The sequence below is a fragment of the Lolium perenne genome, chromosome 1, assembly GCF_019359855.2.
Source record: "Lolium perenne isolate Kyuss_39 chromosome 1, Kyuss_2.0, whole genome shotgun sequence".
Classification (NCBI taxonomy): Eukaryota; Viridiplantae; Streptophyta; class Magnoliopsida; order Poales; family Poaceae; genus Lolium; species Lolium perenne.
This window is the reverse complement of record NC_067244.2, coordinates 175,778,418-175,799,331: the sequence shown is the minus strand read 5'-3', so window position 1 is coordinate 175,799,331 and position 20,914 is coordinate 175,778,418. Positions and strand designations below refer to the sequence as shown.

General features: G+C 47.5%; 3 protein-coding genes across 4 annotated transcripts; all 3 read left to right on the top strand.

The window, feature by feature from the left end:
- The first annotated feature begins 254 nt into the window (after positions 1-254).
- Positions 255-5,869, top strand: LOC127313649 (protease Do-like 10, mitochondrial). The gene is made up of 9 exons (XM_051344132.2): positions 255-754; positions 1,206-1,451; positions 3,247-3,442; positions 3,524-3,783; positions 4,012-4,139; positions 4,690-4,893; positions 5,030-5,080; positions 5,174-5,390; positions 5,488-5,869. Exons 1-9 carry the CDS (start codon positions 334-336, stop codon positions 5,553-5,555), a joined length of 1,791 nt encoding a protein of 596 aa, XP_051200092.1. The 5' UTR covers positions 255-333; the 3' UTR covers positions 5,556-5,869.
- A 510-nt stretch (positions 5,870-6,379) lies between these two features.
- LOC127313659 (thioredoxin-like fold domain-containing protein MRL7L homolog, chloroplastic) lies at positions 6,380-8,232 on the top strand. The gene is made up of 4 exons (XM_051344143.2): positions 6,380-7,295; positions 7,516-7,597; positions 7,695-7,806; positions 7,891-8,232. The coding sequence occupies exons 1-4, from the start codon at positions 6,604-6,606 to the stop codon at positions 8,010-8,012; spliced, it is 1,008 nt and encodes a 335-aa protein (XP_051200103.1). The 5' UTR covers positions 6,380-6,603; the 3' UTR covers positions 8,013-8,232.
- Positions 8,233-11,455: 3,223 nt separating this feature from the next.
- Positions 11,456-14,802, top strand: LOC127313667 (uncharacterized). Of its 2 annotated transcripts, none has more exons than XM_051344149.2 (6): positions 11,456-11,726; positions 12,113-12,205; positions 12,946-13,150; positions 13,416-13,489; positions 14,060-14,176; positions 14,275-14,802. In XM_051344149.2, exons 1-6 carry the CDS (start codon positions 11,664-11,666, stop codon positions 14,434-14,436), a joined length of 714 nt encoding a protein of 237 aa, XP_051200109.1. In that variant the 5' UTR covers positions 11,456-11,663; the 3' UTR covers positions 14,437-14,802. The 2 variants fall into 2 exon arrangements, with proteins under 2 accessions (XP_051200109.1, XP_051200115.1); XM_051344155.2 differs by having other exon boundaries at positions 11,457-11,726; positions 13,422-13,489.
- The last annotated feature ends 6,112 nt before the right edge of the window (positions 14,803-20,914 follow it).

The window sequence follows — 20,914 nt, the reverse complement described above, 5'->3', positions numbered from 1 at the left end:
ACATCCAATTATTTTATTCTATATCGCTGAACATATATGCACTTTATGCGATGAACGTCGAATGTGTGATTGTGTATCTGAAGAAACTTCTTCAATGTTTAAAACTCAAATGGGGAGATTAGAAGATAAATTCATCATCATATTCTAAGAATAGAACTGCTTAGATTGTTAACCCATGGACGCAATTGCTAGCTCAAAAAAAAAAAACATTAAAGCAGGAAGAAGAGAAGTGGGCGTTTGAGCCCAACCCGAGCCCAAACTCAAACCTAACAAACCCAAAACCCGCCGACCAAAAATCTCCGAACCCTCACCGGCAGTACCGGCGTCGCCGCCATGCACGCCTCCGTCCGCTTGCTCCGCCGTCTCTCCTCTTCTTCCTCCCCCCGCTCGCTCCGCCGCCTCCCCTTCCACCCCTCTCCCCTGCCGTCTCCACATCCACTTCCTCTGCCAATCCTCCGAACCCGGGCCCCCCTCCCCCGCCTCGCTGGCCGCCGCTTCTCCACCATCTCCTGCGCATCCACACCCTCTCTCCGCCTAGGGGAATGCGGCGCTCTGGGCACTCCGGCGATACCGGAGGTGGAGAAATCCGAGGGGGAGGAGGAGGTGGATTCTTTGGCGGCGCGGCATGACACGGACGCGTTCGCGGCGGTGGAGCTGGCGCTGGACTCGGTGGTCAAGGTGTTCACGGTGTCAAGCGGTCCAAACTACTTCCTGCCGTGGCAGAACAAGTCCCAGCGCGAGAGCATGGGCTCAGGTAAGCAACCGATCTTAGCAGTTTAGCCCTGTGGACTGAGTCGGAGGAGTATGTTTGGATAATTGGATCCCGCTACTGTGGTAGGTGATGGACATGGAAAGAGAATACTGTATAGTGTCAATTTTCTGTGGACAAAGAGAGTATCGTGTATGCAAATTTCTGGTGTTATTCCTAATTGTATATTATGGTGGACGAACTAAGTAAATGTTATAAAACGGGAAACTGGAGAATTTGATTTAATGAGAAGTCACTGTACATGGATTTCCCACTATATTACTGGATTGTATTGTATACTGTTAAAATATACACGATATAAGAAAAAAACATAGAACATAGAAAACGACTTCAGAAAATGACATAATGTGAAAGGTTGTTTATTTTTGGGCCTCCAATGACATTGGAATGGAGTTTGTTCTGTGGTTCATCTCCTAATCTTCCATCCCCGTTGTAGGCTTTGTAATATCTGGAAGACGGATCATCACAAATGCTCATGTGGTAGCTGATCATACTTTTGTTCTTGTGAGGAAGCATGGGTCACCTACAAAGTACAAGGCCGAAGTTCAGGCTGTTGGCCACGAGTGTGATTTGGCTCTTCTGACAGTTGAGAGTGAGGAGTTTTGGGAGGGGATGAACAGCTTGGATCTTGGAGACATTCCGTTTTTGCAGGAAGCCGTCGCTGTGGTTGGCTACCCTCAGGGTATGAGTTTGTCATTTGCATTCTGATATCTTTTTTTGCGGTACTATATAGTTAGTCCTCAAACTTGTTAGCTATATGATTTCATCCACAAGTATCCAGTTAAGACTGTGCATTAGGGATTAGTCATATTGTGGCCATCCTGTTTGCAGTGGCACAACTGAAACTTAGTAGCAGGTTTCATTTTGAATGAGTGAAAATAATTTAGCTGCTCACACAGAGATAGACCTATTGGAGAACTCCATAAAACTTGGCTTTGCTGAAAAGTAAATATTTATAGATTTTGGAATAAAAACTATATATTTAGTCAAAAGCAAAAGTTTACTAAGTTTGACCAAAAATATACAGGAAAATATTAGTATCTGCAATATTGAACGAATACACTATGAAAATATACTATGGGTGGTCTATTGATATTGATTTGGTATGTAGATGTTTTTTTTTGTCTATTAAATTAGTCAAACTTGGAAGAGATTGACTTTTGACTAAATTTATACGTCTTTTTTTTTTGGAACGGAGGTAGTAATATTTTTTACACTATTATCTTGATAATCATTAATTAAAGTAGCAGTAGAAGTAGTCCTGGTGTGACAAATATGCTCCCAATTTCGGATGAAGATTTCTTGCTCCCGAGCTCCAGTGCTCCTGGTGAGTTTAAAAAATTCAAAATCATATTTGTGAGTTTTAAAAAAAATTGAAAAAAACATTCGAATGTAGCTCATGAATTATCTCACAAACGTGTAAAATATCACTTTCAAATATTTTGTATCCTGAGCTGTACAAAAATAACAAAAATGTAGATCTGTAGAAGTATGTTTGAAATCTCAAAATTCTATCAGATTTGTCATTTTTGTGTAGCCCATAATACAACAAATTTAGAGTCACGATTTTACATGCTTGTGGGATACAACACTAACTATGTGCCGAATTTTTTTCATATTTTTTTGAAACTTTTAAACCATGATTTTAAATGTTTTTTAACGGCGAGAGCACTGGTGCTCGGGAGCAAATGACACTTTCCGCCCAATTTCTCGTTACATCATCCAAATCACAAATAGCATGACATTAAGTTGTTATGGACTTATAGTATCAATGTGTACCCTTCTGCTGGGGGGCTTTATACCAATCTATGCATTTTGTTTTCCTATTGTATGTGTGATAGTTTTTATATGAATTAGCAGTATAGAATGCACCAGTAAACAATTAGCAAGGTTGCACTCCTAACTCCTAGGACTGTATAATTTTTTATTTAGTGGACCAGTTATGTACTAGGTGGGATCTTAATATTGTAATGGTTCTAAAACGTAGTTGGGTAATAAATGTAATTTACATATGATCGTACCAATTCTACCGATCCTAATTATTAACTGCAAATAGCTCTTTTAGTTATAAAGCTCTTATCATATGATAAAAAGATGTTTGATTGGATTTTATATTTGGAATAAAGCTGTTAATTGAAACTAGCTGAAATACACTTTACATTTTAGAAAAAATACCTTTGTTAGAATCAGGTGGGGTCTTAGATTCATGGTTTAGGGGTTCAGGGTCTTAGATTATACTACTTGATCCTAGATTGCAATGTTGTTGGGATATCTCTGTTTTGAGCCGGTACCTAATCTGAAAAACTGTAACCCTAGATTCTGCCGTTTCAGAAAGGTTGGCTATTACTTCAATTTGTTCAGCTCAGCTTGGTTCCGATGCTGTACTGCGGCTGCTAGCATTAACTGGTCATCTACTTAGACACTTAAAACATATAAAATGTGGACAACTTAATTATTCTGGAGTTTTGATGGTGCAGGTGGAGACAATATCTCTGTCACCAAGGGGGTTGTTTCTAGAGTTGAACCAACACAATATGCCCATGGTGCGACTCAGCTCATGGCTATACAAATAGATGCAGCTATTAATCCAGGCAATAGTGGAGGGCCTGCAATCATGGGCGATAAAGTGGCTGGAGTTGCTTTCCAAAATCTGTCAGGAGCGGAAAATATTGGGTGAGCACTCCACTTTTTTTGTCTTTGCACCAATTGAATCTTTATTTTATCCCGAATTCTGTGCTTAACCTTTTTTGGCAGGTATATTATACCTGTGCCCATAATTAACCGTTTCATTTCTGGAGTGGAAGAGAGTGGTAAATATTCCGGGTTTTGTTCTCTTGGAATATCTTGCCAGGCCACTGAAAACATCCAAATAAGAGAGTGCTTTGGTATGCGGCCTGAAATGACTGGAGTGTTAGTGAGTAGAATAAATCCTCTATCTGATGCTTACAAAGTTTTGAAGAAAGACGATATCCTTCTTGAGTTTGATGGCGTGCCTATTGCGAATGACGGGACAGGTGAGCTTAAACTTCCCAATATGCATTGGTCGGTATTTTGTGTTGCAATTTTTTGTTTTCTTACTATTCTGTTTATAATACTATTTAAGTATCGTCATTTGGCATACTATGCTACATATTTTCGCATTGCTGATCGATGAGTCTATGCATGTGCCACTCTGAAATACGAAGCATACTAGCATCTCAGCTTCAATAACTGATGATCATAATCTCTTTTAATGCTTGCAGTTCCATTTCGTAATAGAGAGAGAATCACCTTTGATCATCTTGTGTCCATGAAGAAGCCTGAAGAAACATCAGTTATCAAAGTGCTAAGAGATGGCAAAGAGCATGAATTGACTGTGACACTTAGACCTGTAAGACCATGAAATGCTACTTATACATTTTATCTGAGCTTTTGCTTGACCAGGGTGCATCTTGTTTGAGGGGTTGTGGATACTAAGTGATTGATGGGATGGGATGTTCTCCCTGTTTAGTGTTTGTTAGTACTTAGTTTCCACAGTGTCAAACATTTCAATGGACTGAACCTTGATCGAAATAAACTCTAAAACAAACCTACAGAAGTAACATCCATCCAATCAGCTATTACCTATTTCAGGACTCATCCCACAAAAGTCTGTAACACACCGAATTCACTATATTAGCCCAGCGAGTTGAGCCTGTAGACCTTTTCTACAGCTAATTGAACAGGACTTGGTGTCTGGGTCTGACTGGATTTATGGACTGCCCAAACTCATACTTGTGCAGGTTAAATAGTAGCCCAGAAAAGTAGATTCATTTGTTACACACTAACCCCCAGGCTTAGGCTTTGCATCCATCATTTGCTGGCACTTTTTCCTATCTTGATCTAGTCGTTCTCTATGTAGACAGTGAAGTGATCTTATACATGCATTTCTTCTTATGCAGCTGCAACCTCTAGTCCCTGTACATCAATTTGATAAAGTACCCAGCTACTACATCTTTGCTGGTTTTGTTTTTATCCCGCTGTCCCAGCCTTATCTCCATGAATTTGGAGAAGACTGGTACAACACTTCGCCACGCCGACTTTGTGAACGGGCATTGAGAGAGCTTCCAAAGAAGGCTGGCCAACAGTTAGTAATACTCTCGCAGGTACTACTGCACTAGCTCACTATCTCCTCATGCCTCAGTTTACCCCCCCATTTATGATCTTGATAGGAAACATTTTTCAGTCACTTCCCTGTATATTTTCATGATAATCGATCTACTACTCAAATCTGTGTATCAGGTCCTCATGGATGATATTAATGTCGGTTACGAAAGGCTGGCTGAACTGCAGGTATTTTTCTATTAGACACATCCTTTAGCACACACCACACCCTTAATGATAGTTAATGTTATCTCAGCTGACGAGGCTTCATGATATTATCAGGTGAAGAAGGTGAATGGTGTTGAGGTTGAGAACTTGAAGCATCTGTGCAGTATCGTGGAGGGATGCACTGAAGAAAACTTGAGATTTGATTTGGATGATGAGCGGGTCATTGTTCTAAAATTTCAGAACGCGAAGCTTGCCACATCTCGGATCCTGAAGCGGCACAGGATTCCATCAGCCATGTCGAATGACCTTTTCGATGAACAAGGAAGCAATGGTGAGACCGAAGCGTCAGGCACTAACTGACACATTTCGTAGACGTAGCTACACAGCTTCCTGCGGAAGAACCGATATTAGCTCGGTTGTTTTTCCAGAGGCAGATGCGGAAGGACGAGGACTGCCTGGAGCTCTCCACTGGCTGCGGCGGCTCCTGTTTGGCTGACTCAATTTTGATGGAAGGAAGAGGGGGGTCTTCAGCAAGTAAGAAGAATCCAAGTTCTTCAGCCTAAGATGTAACACTATCATTCTTTGCTCCCCCCAACTATTTATCATTCTTTCTTTTGTCACTATAAGGGTTGCGGCACCCTGTGTTGAATTCAGATTATGTATCATCATTAGCATAGGAAACACGAGTTTCAGTAGTCGAAGGCACTTTGTTCCAAACTGTACAAGTTTTGCTGACATGTTGAGACAATTTATAGAAAATGTTAGCAGAGAAAGGAAAACCTGAGTGTTTGACTCCCTCTGGCAGGTTGATATGATATTGTAACAGTTTCTTTGGATCTGTTCCATGTTCTTGATATTCTATCTGCACCCCGTGTTTAAGTGTTCCAGTAGTTGAGAGATTTGGTCTTTCGTTCGTACATGTTTGTTTGTATAGTTCACCTAAAATGCGCCATAATTTGGAAAATGCAGTGCTGTGTTCGGTCCGTGAAACGAATGATAAGAACCGCCATACACCTTAAGCGATGACGTGTGAGAGCAATGAACTACAAACCTGCTCATATTAAACCTCTGAATCTGTGAAACAGTTCCTAGTATAGTTCTGTGTAGTACCGATTTATCATTTTAGATTTTTTTTAGAAATTTTGCAAAATTCAAAAACATTGTGAATGCTACGAGATTATAGCAATAAAAAATTCACCTACAAATATTAATCTACAGGTTTGTCGTGCGCAAAAGTGACAAGACTGCATAGATTCATCCTGTTGAGTGCAAAACTACAGTGGCGTGGGGCCGGCCGCCCCTGTAGTTCAGTTCACCCGACCGGTTCGTTCAACCAGCAGGCTAAACAAAATATCTCCCCGAGGACAGAACCCGGAGCAGATAGGCATCCAAACCACCGTAAGAATCTCCTCCGCCGCTCCCGCGCTTCCCGCACTAGTTTCGAAAGCTAGTTCTCGCGACACCAGCGGGGCAGCAAGCAACCATCTTCAAGTCTCCCACCCAAGAAGAGTAGAGAAGGAGCCGCAGCGCACTTGACGCACAGAATGGCGCTTCGCTGCTCCCTGCCCGCAACATGTTCGACGTTTTGCCTCAGAGGAGCGGAGCACCCCAATTCGCGCGCTCTCCCAGCGCGCCCCGTCAGCTTCGGTTCTTGCCCAGGGTCCAGGCCGCGCGTGGGGCTCGTGCTCGCCGCTAGCGCCTGGGAGTTCCGTGCGAGTCCGAGCGAACCCAAGACCGTCGGTCGTCTGGTGATCGGTGGCGGGCCGCGCAAAGACGACACCAGTTCCGAGTCCGACGATGAAGATGACGACGACGAGCCTCCGCCCATGACGGACGAGGAGCGTAAGAAGCTGCGGAGGAAGATACGGGAGATGATGGACCGGATGCCCGAGATGCAGGAGCTGACCGACCCCGAGGAGAAGAAGGCCAAGATGAGGGAGCTGCTCACCAAGTACGAGCTGGTCGTCGAGGAGGAGGACCCGGAGTGGCCCGAGGACGCCGACGACGGGATGGGCTTCGGCCTTGGCCAGTTCTTCGACAAGATCACCATCAAGGCCGAGAAGAGGGATGACGCTGCCGACGACGATGATGCAGGGGATGGCACCAAGAAGGAGATCGTTTGGGAGGATGATAACTACATCACGCAGGTCAGGGATGTCAAGACCAAGGATTGGGACGACACCGTGTTCACCGATTTTGGCCCGTTGATTGTGCTTGTGCACAACCGGTACAAGAGGTACGCTTTCTTTTTCCCAACTCAAGTGATTAAAGCTGAAAATGTTACATGTGTGCTACATATGTAATGTAATGCTTCTGCCAATTCGTGCAAGATACTGTAGTTGGCCACAGTTGATGTTTGAACAAGTATCCTTTTGGCCAAATAGTAGCTAATGGAACTTTTTCAGAGTGTGCAGTATTACTTTGATAATTACTATATTTATTTTTCGTTCTTGTAGACCACAGGAGAATGTGATGGCAAGAAAAGAGCTTGTAAAAGCAATTGAGACGTTTTGGGAACATGATCTGCCTTCACCAAGAGTACATTGTTCTTTACGACTTTCTTTTGTAAATCTTTCACCGTCTGCTCTTCAGAGAGTCACGTTCTGACTTCCGCTTGCTCTTTCTACACCCACAGTGTGTAGCAGTGGATGCCTGCGCCGAGCCAGACCTTGTGGCCGCTCTGAAGGTGTCTAGTTTCCCTGAGTTGCTCTTCACCAATGCAGGGAGGATACTACACCGAGAGAAAGGTACCTTGTTCATTCTTAGATGAATACTCCTTAAATAAGTCAATTTCTTCGCCAAGTTGGCTGATCCAAAATCACTTGTACTAGCTGTCCGTTCGGCCGAGGTTTTGGCGAGGATGATAGCCTTCTTCTACTACAAAGCGGCCAGACCACCTTGCTTGAGCGAATCAGACGGCCAGGGGAAAGAGAAGGTCCCTCTGATGTCATGAAAACAGAGTGGAACATGGTAGTTTGTGTTAGCATCTTACATCAGTGTAGCTTCCGAGTTTACATACATCAGTAGAGTTACTGTTAGCAGGAATCCTGAGTCTCACATGTGGCATGCATGCCCTAAGAGTTTATGGGATGATTCTATTCGTAATGCTGGATACCCATGTCACCATCTGCTTCTTATGTTCAGTACTTAAGTGATGCTTTTTTCTTCGAGAATACACTCTGAAAAGTGTATCAATGGAGTGTTGATGACAAAAGCAATGCCGGAGGGCGGAGGCCGGCTGTTTATGCTACCAACATGAGGTGGTAACGAATTCAGATAAACCGTAGTATCCTACCTGCAACCATAAGGGAACGGCTCAGGAAAGCTAAACGCACCACCACGTATGAGTTCTACTAAATGCCACGTATCATGCATCATGCTCTTCCTTTATCTTGGCCTTGATCACATCTGTTGTTGGCCTAGTGCCGGTGGAAACCATGTCATTCCAATGCCGCCAAAACCATGTCATTCTGATGCCGCCAAATGCACCAGAATACCAGTATGATTGCTGTCCACGTATCTCATCAATCTGGCATAGCACATGATCTCGATATCCACCAAGTGGTCAGCTTGGTGTCCGCTGTCGGTAGCCAATTCATCTTGCCATGTCGTCTCTCTGGGATGAGTTTAGGATATGATTTCATGTCAATTGCTAAATTTTGGGTAGTAAATGAAAAACATACAAGTTTAAATTCGGTTTGTGCTGGTGTATTTGAAAGTTTAGAAATGATTTTTTTAACAGTAAAGCACAATATATTAAGCAAGCACGCCGCCTCATTAAAAACATCCCAGTCCCCTTACGTACCCTGGTGAGGAAAAGAGTGCGTCAGAAACGTGCTGCTTCAGGTAGACAGAGTCGTATTACAATCCTTGTGGATACTCTCCATCACATACGGCGGAGCAGATCCAGCAAGGCAACCCGAGGTTCCACTCTTGCCTAATTGTGCTAAACTATGAGCTATTGAATTACAAACTCGATCCACTTTGGATACACTAATATTGTTATACGAATTCAGAAGCTCTCTACCCTCCCTATACGTGCACCAACTATTAGATTTGTTCATAGAAACACTAGTGAGAACTTGAACAGCCCGGAGGCAATCTGACTCCAAAATAGAGGATTGTCCACTAAGAGTGATCAGATGTTTCAGGCCCTCTAAACATGCCAGCGCTTCAGCATCTTCTGCACTCGCACATCCAGGAATAAACTTCCACTCTGTAATAATAGGATTACCTTGATGGTTTCGAACAATCACCCCAATGCCAGCCTTTTTCCCAACCGGATCCCATCCTGCGTCTACATTCGCCTTCAGCTCGCCTTCCCTTGGTGCTGACCACCTGGATGTGGGAGACATGCTATCAATGTTTACTTGGCGCTCCAAATCCGCAGGACCCTTTCCATTCCTCACACAAGCAATGCCAGTTCCAGAGATAAAGGATTCCAGGTAGCTGCATAGGTAAGAAACCGAAGCAGAAACACTGGCCTTGCCGTCCCCATGAACAATATTGTTCCGATGGTGCCACACTCACCACAGCATAAAAATGATCTTCAGTCGCAAATGTTCCGAGACCTTGCAGAGCAGCAGTAAGAACCAATCCTTCCCACCAAATTTAAACACCTCTTCAGTAGGCAGATCCCAATGCACCCGAGCCGCAGGGCATTTGCTAGCGTGCATCGAATAAGAGCGTGATGTGAGTCTTCCTCCTCAATTCCACATATCGTACACGTTGGATTGGCGGAATTTATACGTCGGTGTAAAGCTGTCCGAACAGCCAGGGTGGAAGAAGCCACCTTCCATGCAAAAACCCGGAACTTTCGAGGTACCTTTGCCTTCCAAATCAACTCCCATATTTTTCTGTCCCCATCCGGCTCTCTACTAGATTGTCTGACACTCAATCTCATAAGGCGTGGTTGAAGGCCCAGGCGATAAGCTGATCGGACTGAGAATAGTCCATTACTTTCTGGGAACCAAGCAACAAAGTCATCACATGGTCTGGTCGGAAGTTTTATGGCAAGTATAGCCTCTGCGTCCCTAGTACTACAGCACTCGCGTACCCTCTGTTCGTCCCATGCTCTAGCGACAGGGTCAATGAGATCTGAGACCCATCGCTGCCTTGTGTTTCCTCTCCTCATTTGCACTTTCAAGGCGTCTGGTCAGGGTATCCAATTATCTCGGAATATCCGCACGCTCGACCCAGACCCAATCCTCCATATTGCACCTTGCTTCAAGAGTTCAAGGCCATGCATTACTCCTTCCCATGCTGGCGAGACATTCTGGATAAAAGCCATGTCTAGAAGGTGAGCAGAGGGGTAGTATCTTGCCTTCAATAAACGAGCACATAGGCTGTTTGGGAACTGGATTAGCCGCCAAGCCCGGCGAGCCAATAGAGCCTGATTGAAAATTCTAAGGTCCCTAAAACCGATCCCACCTTATGCCTTTGGTCGAGTTAGCTTTTCCCAAGACTCGCCACCAGAAATTCCGTATAATATGGGACAGATCCCGTATAATCAAAGATCTACTTAAATATGAGACTTCAAGTTTTGAGGAGAAGTATCTCGGTCTTCCAGTTCCTGAGGGTAAGATGAAGCATGGAAAGTTTAAATCTATCAAACAAAGCTTTCAAAATAGAGCCTGTGACTGGACCAAAAAGTAAAGCGCGGCAAAAGAAACTCTGATAAAGGCAGTTTTGCAATCTTTGGCGACATTTAGAAATGATATTTAATGGGCAACCCTGGCCAAAGTTGCATCAGATTTTGAGAATGGTGCCGAATTCACTCAAAAGGTGACGAATTATCTTCACGGAAAACACATCGATGGCCAATTGGCCATGGACCAGATTCTTTGGCAATGTGTTGCAGCTCCTGAAGAAGAACTTCGAACTAATAAGTGGCTAGTGGATCCTCCTCGCCCACTGTCTGTTGACAAAGATGATCACAGCTCCTTCCCGTCTCCAACAAGGTGGTCATGCTGGGTACATGGAAGAACCAAAGTCTACCCTTCCTTCAGTGGTGGAGCTTGCCAGAAAATATGGGGGTGGGGGTTGGGGGGGGGGGGGGGGGGGGGCCCCCCCCCAGACTTGTACATAGCTACGCCACTGCCTTCGTTTGTCCCGCCGGTGATGCCGTCTCCTAGCCGGTGGATGCACCCTAGGTTTTGTACATGTTCTTTTAATTTATCCTACGGAGTACTTTTTTTGTTCGCGCAGTCGTTAATTTATCAATGGAAACGGGATGGCTTCCTTTTGATACAAAAAAAAAAAACCATTTTAAGCAGTAAAAATAGTTATTTCAACTTGGGCTAGCATTGTGTTGACAAACCAAGTGGGCCGGATTTTTCTCAGACGCAGAGAGAATCATGGACCGCCGCACGAGCCCAAGAGCCCGAAGAGAATTCGTCTCCGTCCTTGCTGATCCCTGGCGAATTTCCGTTTCTTCGTCGCGAAGGCAAATCTTCGTCAGGCGTTACCGGAGCCTGCGCCGCGACGAGAAGCGCAAGCGCGCGTCTCCGGCTTCCGCGCCGGCGCGACGGAGAGAGCAACGCGGGAGGGGGTCGATTCTAGCGGGCGCCTCGCCTCGCGGCGATCGGCGGCGCGAGCTTCGACGATGGATTCGGCTCGGCCCAGAAGGGTTCCCAACAAATCCCGCCGCCCGGAGTGGAGAGAGGAGGTTCGTTCCACTCCCAGCTGGTCTCGCCGGTGGGGCTGTTAGTTCTATGTCGTTATACCACACGGGTGGGTCTGAAGGGCTGCTGGATTGCTGGGCAATGGTGCCTTGCGCATATGGTGCTCGGTCGATTGCTGGAGTGGGTCGGTGCCCTAGAACTGCCTCCAGGGTGTTACCTGTATCATAAAATCAAAGATTTCTCTGCTATCTTTTGTGGATCGTGGTGTAGTAGGTTGTTGACTGAACTGCCTGTAGGGTACCCATCTCCATCTGCATGAAATGTTTCATTGAACTGGAGTGCTGGATGCTATCATTCAACTGTTTACTGTTATGCTCTTCAACTGGAATTATTCTGAACTTGCGCTTATCCCCTGTTATGCTACCCGCAGCTTAGGACGAATTGCTTGGAAAGAGTTAAAAATGAGAGAGTCCAGTTGCTCTGGAAAGTCAGGATCCAAGGGCAGCTACCTGCTAATGACAAGGTATCCTAAAGGTGGTGCATTCCTTTTTCATATTCTGTGCATCTTTGTACAGCTTATGCTCCTCTAGTCTAGTACTTAAGTTATACAAAGTATGTTCCTTTACACATTAGTGCAAGCTCCAAGTTTAAGTTACTATTTCGAAAGGTTAATCAAAATAAGGCACCATTTCCGAACGCTTACAGTTTGTTTTACTCTGCATCCTGCAGTATAACCATATAATTGAATATTTGGTAATTATAAAGTTTTGTGGCGATTATACAGTTAAATTTTGTATAGCTCTCTTTCCCTTTCTTGTCTTGTTCAAATTTGAAATTGTTTACTACTTGAATATGATGTTTTGACTTGTAACACAGCATGTACATAAATAATCGTTGATGTCTCCAGGGTTTTCTTTTTAAGGCTTGTTCCTGATTATACACTGCATGCCTCATTGACAACCTAGGTCTATTTCTGGTTCCACTTGTTATCATCACTTTCAGAATATTTTTCTTTCTTAAAAAGATGACATACTTCGTGAGGGTAAGGCTTGCCACTAACACCTTCCCCAGACCCCGCACAGTGCGGGAGCTCTCAGCACTGGGTACGTCCAAAAAGATGACATACTTGAGCTGGCCATGATAATAAAACTGGATACAGTGTGACTACCCCAATTGATAAATGGCGAATACATACATGTCTTGAATCTCCTTCTTTTTTGTGTATGCATTGTCTCTGATTTATCTACATATGTCGACTGACAGAAAACGGTCGAATCTGCAGTCAGGAACATTATATCTGATGAGGTACAGAAACTCAAGCAGTGTGAAGAGGACAAAGATGTTGATATGATATGGGAATATCAAGGACCACAGGAAGCTGAGCCTGCTGAATTTGATAGTGAAGACATATTGCTTGAAATGGAAAGACTTCTTTATGAGGATCTCCGGGAAGAATTAATTCGGAAAGGTTACTTTTTAGTACAAATTTTGCTACTTTTTCTTTGATGTGCTGAATAACAGCTCAAGTTCTGACCAGCAACTTGCTCTGTTCACCTTTCGCTGGAACTTTTTGATTGCAACAACAACCTAATCAACCGTTTCTCGCATCCCTATGCCTATATCTTTACAACCTTACCGAGAATGTCCTCAATTTCCATGGATGCTCAAAGTTTGTGAATCAAATTTTGTTTTTATTATTCTAAAATCCTTGGCTAACATTATCTTTTATCTAGAAATAGAGGCCCTTGATGAGGAAGATGCATACTTAGCCCAGGCTGCTTTTGATCATTTGCAATTAAATGACGAGGTATGAATTTCTGCAACGTTTAGTTCATCACTTCATTTTGAAAAAAAATTCTTACGTACAATTTTTCTGTATTCCCTCATGATTTAATTCTACGCAGAATGTATCTTTATTCATGCCATTACTGTTTTTGAAGGGCATGTATTTTTTTGAACTGGTTGAAGGGCATGGTTGAATCAAACTGTTTCCTCCTTGCTTCTGTACTTCTGTTTATCTGGGTGGGAGGAACTACTAAAGAATTGCCAAATTTTTAGTGAAAGTTTACGCCAAACTTGTAGGGAAGATTTCCCAGTGAACTGTTCAGTTTTGGATAGCCAAAGCTTGTTGTATACTGAAGCAGTTCGTCAATGTATTGTTATTCTGGTTGTTACTAGACTCAGGCATAAATCATAACTCACATCATATTGAAACTACTGATAACTTGCCACCAAAGTTTGAACATCAAGTAGTACTAACTACTGAGTAGATTCTGTATCGATTTTTTGTTTGGATTACAGATGTAGCACGGCTTATTATGTCAATTAAAATTCAATGTCAATAAAAAAGATTTCATGTATGTTATAATCATGTCAGGGTGCCGAAAATGCTAAGCTCTGGTGTCCAGTATGCAAACAAGGAGAGCTACGAGAGGCTCATAATCTCATACACTGTACTCTCTGTAAGATACGGCTTGACCTTGGAGAAGATAAGGTAGTTTTCGTTTGCAACTTTGCAGTTATCCCTGACACATTCAGTCTCTTATGTGAAACCATCTTATTGAACGTGATCAATTCAATCTGCTTAATCAGGTAGACCTGGATTTCTTACGGGAACGGTTGGCTAATGTGCATACTGAGCATTTAGACAGAGGATGCACATTGTCACCCAAGTTCTGCTTACAGACCATGTTTGGGTTGAATGCACTTTGCATACAGTGCGATAAGTGCAGCACTTTTGAGGTGGTGATGTAAATATTGCGATGAAGCTAATGCGATGACACACATTATAGGAAGGTTGTGGTAGTTTTTCTCGAGCTATCTATTAGAAATTTGCTGTACCCGTGGTATGCTGAGGTGTCCAAACAATAAGGAGCCATAAAATGTAACTGCATGTGTGCCTACCTTGTTTTGCCTTGTAAAGACTTACTATGCAGTGTGATTAGGCAGGTAGTTTTCGTCAATATTTTGTTGGCAGCTTGTTTGTTTCGTGATGCTTCTACACCCACATCGTCCTACTGATAGAGTTTTCCCGCCTTGTAGTAGTGGAATGGAGTACTGTGTGAACCCAGCTGTTTCTTGCTAGCTAGTAATATATTTTCAGTTCGCTGAGTTTTGAAACTCTTTTTTCCTGTCAGTTGTGGTCAATGATAGAATTTTATAAGGCTTCGGAGGAAGCAGATGGGGGAAGATGCATAGCATGCTGAATGGATCTTGTCAAAGGTGCCATAATACTGCTACAAAAAGGTGCCATGATAATATTGTTATTGGAAAGGCTTGCTCAGTATTTCTTTGGTCTCCCAAGGCAATGTCCTTTTTTGACAACCACGGGACACAGAAGTGCGGTCATAACAGGATTTTCTGGTGCATGTCGTGATGTCTGACAATAGCTATTTCATTCTAGAACACCAAAAAGCCGTTTTCTATATATAAGGATACATAATGATGAATGGTAGTGTGAAAATGATTAGGTTATAATCTTGCTGACACCAAATATCCAGTTAAATAAATTTGTGGCATGCCGGAAGGAAAATACCAAAGAAGGTGATTCATATTTGTTAAACAAGATGATGCATCAAGCATATAGTCTTAAATGTTTTTTTTTTGACAGAAATAGTGGTAAATGTTGAGGAAATTGCTTCCATGTAGATAAATGTTCATTGTCTTGTGTGATCCACTTTTCTTCTGTTCTAAAAGCATCTCAAACAGACGATGTAAAAGCCGCGCGCGGCAAAAAAAAACCGTCAGTTTGGCGCGCGCGGGCGCCCACGCGAAGCATCAGCGGAGGCGGGAAAAAGACCTCGCGCGTGCTAAAAAAATTTACCGCCTGCACGTTCGAGCTATCCCGCGCGGGTTGCCGCGTGCGCTATAAACGGGACACGCGCGAACGCGGCCAACCGCCTGAATGTTCCACGCGTCTGTCTCTCTCCCCGCCTCTCTCTCCCCGCCGCCGCTCCCCCTCTCTCCCGTCGATGCTCCGCCTCCGCGCGCCTCCGCCGAAGATGCCTCCGCGCCGCCGCTCCTCCTCCGGCTACCACGGCGTTCGGGCGCGGCCGAGCGGCCGCTTCGACGCGGACATCCGCTCCGGCGACGAGCGGATTCGCCTCGGCACGTTCGATACGGCGCACGAGGCGGCGCGGGCGTACACCGCCGTCACCTGGCGCCTCGGCCGTTCCCGCCGGACCATGAACTTTCATGACGCCTGGACGCGGGAGCAGGCGGAGCAGCTGGCGCCGCCGCCGGTTATCACGCGCGAGCAGCAGCGCCGCCGCTGGGAGCTGGAGCAGCACCTACTCATCGCCGAGCGCGACGAGGCCCTCCTCCTCGAGTGGGCGCAACAATTCCTTGAAGATGTCACCGCCACCGGAGCCTTCTACGCGCAGAAGGAGGAGGAGAAGGCGGCGGTGTTGTTGTGGGTATACTTCATGGGTGTACCATCGACAGTGGCTAGATCCGGCAAGCCCGGGTGGCCCACAGACGGTGATGAGGCATGTGGCCCATCGGGCGGCCCAGTTGCTGTTGATCATGAAGGAAGAAGTCCAGCCCAGGATCAGCAAGCCGGATCCGTACCGACCTAGGAGTGACCCGGATCCAGGGAAGCCCATGAGGAACCCGGATCCAGTACGACGTGTATGGAAGGCGGATCCGTGACGTGCACGGCAAGATATTGTACCGTAGCTAGGCTGTCTGTAATCCGGCTAGGACTCTCCATGTAAACCCTAGATCCGTGCGCCTTTATAAGCCGGATCCCGGGAGCCCTAGAGGCACAACCACAACTCATTGTAACAACGCGAAAGCGCCCAGATAATTCCAGACAAGCGACGGTAGGCCTGTCATCGTGCAGGTGTTCCGAAGCTGGGTAAATCGCGTACCACCGTCCCGAGAGCACTCCGCCCTATGGCCCCTACTTCTTCTCCCCCTCGTGAGGATCCCTCCTCCGGGGTACCGTCGATTAGGCAACGACAGTTGGCGCCCACCGTGGGGCCTGTGGCGTCTGGAGGCCGGAACCGGGAGGGTTCCGCCATGGGAAGCTACGACGACACCATCGCTGTGGGGCGCGTCCTTTACGCCGGGAATCTGCCGATCGTCCCTCCGGATGAGTGCTGGATTCCGGCTAGGACAAACCCCGTCAAGCTCTCCATCGTCCCAATTGGCGGCATTCACATCTTCATCGGGAAACCGTCGATTCCGACGGAAACCCAGCAGTAAGTAACGCAGACACGACCGCCGCAGAGCTGGACGCTGTCGCGAAGATCCGATACGAGATGCGAGGAGCTTCCCAAGGAAGATTCCGCCTCGGATCTGGAAATTTCAAAACCCACCCAATCCGCCCCCGAGCAGAAACAAAGGTGGAAGACCAATGCGAGATCCGCACGGGTTTCCCAGGTGTTAGAAAACGAGAGGTGCCACTTCGTAACCTTCTTGGCCCATTCCGCCGGAACCGCCCCTCAAGAAGACGGAGCTGGTCCTGAGCGAGTAGAGGCACCGGAAACGGCGCAGATCCGGATCAGGCTCAGCTTGTCGGAGAAAGCGAAGCTCCGGTTGAAGAGTCGATTTTGGGCAATCTGAGCCCAATTTCCGGCGACACCCCGTCCACGGAATCGATGACTTCGTTCGCAAGATAAGGGAGTACGGATACGGCGATCAGCCTGAAGTCGACTCCGCCCAGCCCAAGCAGGTTCTCGCAACAGATGGCAGCGTGCTGGACAAGCTGGATCCGGAGACCAAGTCAGCCAATCCGACCCCCAACCATCCCATCAAGGATCTCCAATGTCTCGGGTGCGACCCCAAAGGGATTCTCCCTCGGAGGAAATCTTGTCAGCGAGAGGAGGTGGCCGCGCGAGCAGTTCTTAACACACCTATAACCCCGGGCGACGCCGCAGATCTGGAGGCCCTAGAGACCGCCGAAAGGAAATGATGGCCACAGCCAAGAGGCTCGCCGATACCGAAGCTGCGTTAAGGATAGGAAGGGCAGATCATGCAGCCTGGACGGAAAACTTCGAGAGACGGGATCGCGAGATTGCTGCCACACTCGAGCAGGTCAATAGCATGAGGGCTGAGTGGGAGGTAAAGATGACCTATGCGCAGGCGGAGGCCGATCGTATTGGTAGAGAAGCACTGCCGTCTCGCTGACTACCCTTCATCCCGCCCGCCGAGCACCGGCCGCTGGAAACTCCCAAGGACAACATACGAAAGCAGCGGAATTGCTGAAGAAGAAGGACGAAGAAGTTGACATCAACTATCTCCGCACACTTGTCGCTTCGGCAATGCGGCGACGAGCAAGGCGGATACTTCACGCAGGTTGGAATCCAATCCGGATAACCGTGTATCTACCGCGCAGAAGGACGATGAATCGCACACCGGATCCTCGGAGCGCGGAAGAAGGGCCGGGGAGCACCCAAATCCGATCCCCGTTCCGTCACGTACGCCTCCGTCGGATCCAAGGAAGGGAAAGGACGCGATGTACTCCGGAAGAGACAAATACCGCAACCCCTCACCTCCACCCAACGGTTACCGCGACCCCCTCGCCGCCGTAGTCCAGCCGGCAACACCAGGCCCGTAGGGCAGGGTGCGCTGGTTCTCCGCGCCAACGGGCTGCCAAGAAACGAGAAACGGGGAGCGCTCGCCGGAACCTCGCCGGAATCGGAACAATGTTCATGAGCCCGAGCCCGGAGGAGTCGGAATGAAGATCGCGGTCCCCAGCCTCGCCGGAACCGCGATCCGAGAACCTCGTCGGAGCCGCGATCCGGAACCTCGCAGAGCCGGGACCCCGAGCCTCGTCGGAGCCGTGACCGGAGCCTCGCCGGAACGACCGGGGCAGCCGGCGCCAAGGCGAAGGCAGCCACGGGAGCCGGAGTCGGCACCGGGAAGGCCGAGGAGATTCGGATGGCGGAAGCAAGAAGTCAGACCGCCCACCTCGCAGGTCTCCCTCACCACCACCTAGCGGTGGCGGCGGAGGTGGAGGCGGAGGCAATGGCCGGAGATCTCGCTCTCGCTCCAAGTCTCCTCGCCACGGTTCGCGCGACGCGCGGGACCGCCTTAACGAGTACAGAACCGACTACATTGGTCCGAAGTGCTTTGGCAGGATGATTCGAGAGGAACCAAAGCCAAGGATGAACCTCAAGCTACCCGGAAATCTGAAGCATTATGATGGCACCGAAAGGCCGGATACCTGGATTGAGGATTACTACAATGCAGTAACCTTCGCCGGAGGAACCCCTAACATCGCTTTGCCTCATGCTCCGGTTGTACCTTGTAGGTCCAGCCCGGATACGGCTCAGCGACCTCGAGAAGAACTCCATCTTTTGCTGGTTCGACCTGAAGAACGCTTTTGAGAAACACTTCAGGGGCACCTACAAGAGACCTGCCACAACAAGCGACCTACAGGCTTGCATCCAGAAGAAGGGCGAAACATCAAGGAATTTCCTCACCCGATGGTTGGCATGCAGAAACGAGTGCGAGAACGTTGACAACCGCACAGCAATGCACGCCTTCATTGGGGGCTTGCAGCGAGGAGGATTGCTGCGACACAAGCTAACCTGCATGGTCAATGCAAATCAACTGACGTTGGATGACATGATCACCATCGCTAGCGATCACACTGCCGCCGATGACGACGCAGGCGGTGATCTCGCAGCCACAGCAATCCCCCTGCACCAACAAAAGAAGAACCGTGACAACGGCGGCAGCAGCAGCCATAAGCGCAAGAACCCTGATGACCAGAAGAGTGGCGGATCCGAGATGGTCGCCATGGCGTTTCAACGCGGAGGTCCAGGAGGCGGAAGAGGACGCGGACGCGGAGGCGGAGCCGGCAGGGGTCAGCAGCATACCTCCGAGGTCACTGCTGCCGGATCCCGCGCACCGCAAACCTATGAGGAGTACAGAGACATGCCCTGCACAGCCCATCTGGATCCGGTTCTGTGGAAGTCCACTCATACCAACCGCAATCGCAAGTGGGTCAATGATCTAAAGAACGACCCGGAGGCCGGATACAAGCGCGCTCGGAAGCACCGCCCTCGCGGAAAAGGTGGCAAGGGCAAGAACAAGGACAAGGAGGACGATAGTTCCGAGGCGATGGATGAGGATGATAACTCGCCGGATCCCAAGGCAGGATCCGCAGGAAAATCCAACCCATTCGACAAAAAGAGCGTGGGGGCTTACCACACTTTCCTCGGAACCCCAACAGTACGCGCCTCCAAGTCAGCTACCCGGATCCTGAACGCCATAGTTCCGGCTGTGCCGCAGTACGTCAGGTGGTCGGAAATCCCGTGCACATTTGATCGGAAGGATCATCCCGCAATTGTGCCGAAGGAATGCTACGCCTTGGTTGTAAGTCCCCGCATCGATGGGTATGACTTCTCCAAGTGCCTCATGGATGGTGGAGCTAGCCTGAACATCATGTACCTGGAGACTCTAGAGCGGATGAACCTCACCAAGGAACAGCTCAAACACAGTACCACTGAGTTTCATGGCGTGGTTCCGGGTAAGAAGGCGAACTCCCTCGGCAGCATCACACTTCCCGTGGCTTTTGGCGATGTTCATAATTTCCGCGAAGAAAAGATCACGTTTGAAGTTGTGCCCTTCAAGAGCTCCTACCACGTCATCTTCGGCAGGCCCACCTACCACAAGTTCCACGCAAGAGCGTGCTACATCTACAACAAGCTCAAGATTCCGGGTCCTAAAGGTATGATTACCGTATCCGGAGACTACAAAAAAGCTCATGAGTGCGAGTTAGGCGAAGCCGCCTTCGCAGAGTCTGTGATATCCGGAGAAGAGCTGAAAGGCTACAGAGCCGCGGTGGATCCGACTGAGATGCAGACCACCAAGAAGCAAATCTCCGAGCAGAAAACCTCCTTCGAGCCCGCGATAGAAACCAAGAAGCATGACCTCATCCCAGGTGACTCTTCCAAGCAGGTTTCAGTCGGAGCCAACATGGACCCCAAATAGGAAAGCGCGCTCGTCGAGTTCCTCCGCGCTAACATGGATATCTTCGCATGGCAACCTTCTGACATGTCCGGAGTACCTAGGGAACTCGCCGAGCACTACCTCAACATAAATCCGGGGGCCAAACCAGTGAAGCAAGCTATGCGACGCTTTGGAGATAAGAAGCGCCGCGCCATAGGAATGGAACTAGCAAAGTTACTAGAAGCAGGTTTTGTAATAGAAGTTATCCATACCGATTGGGTCGCGAATCCCGTCCTTGTACCCAAAAAGAACACTGAAATACTAAGAA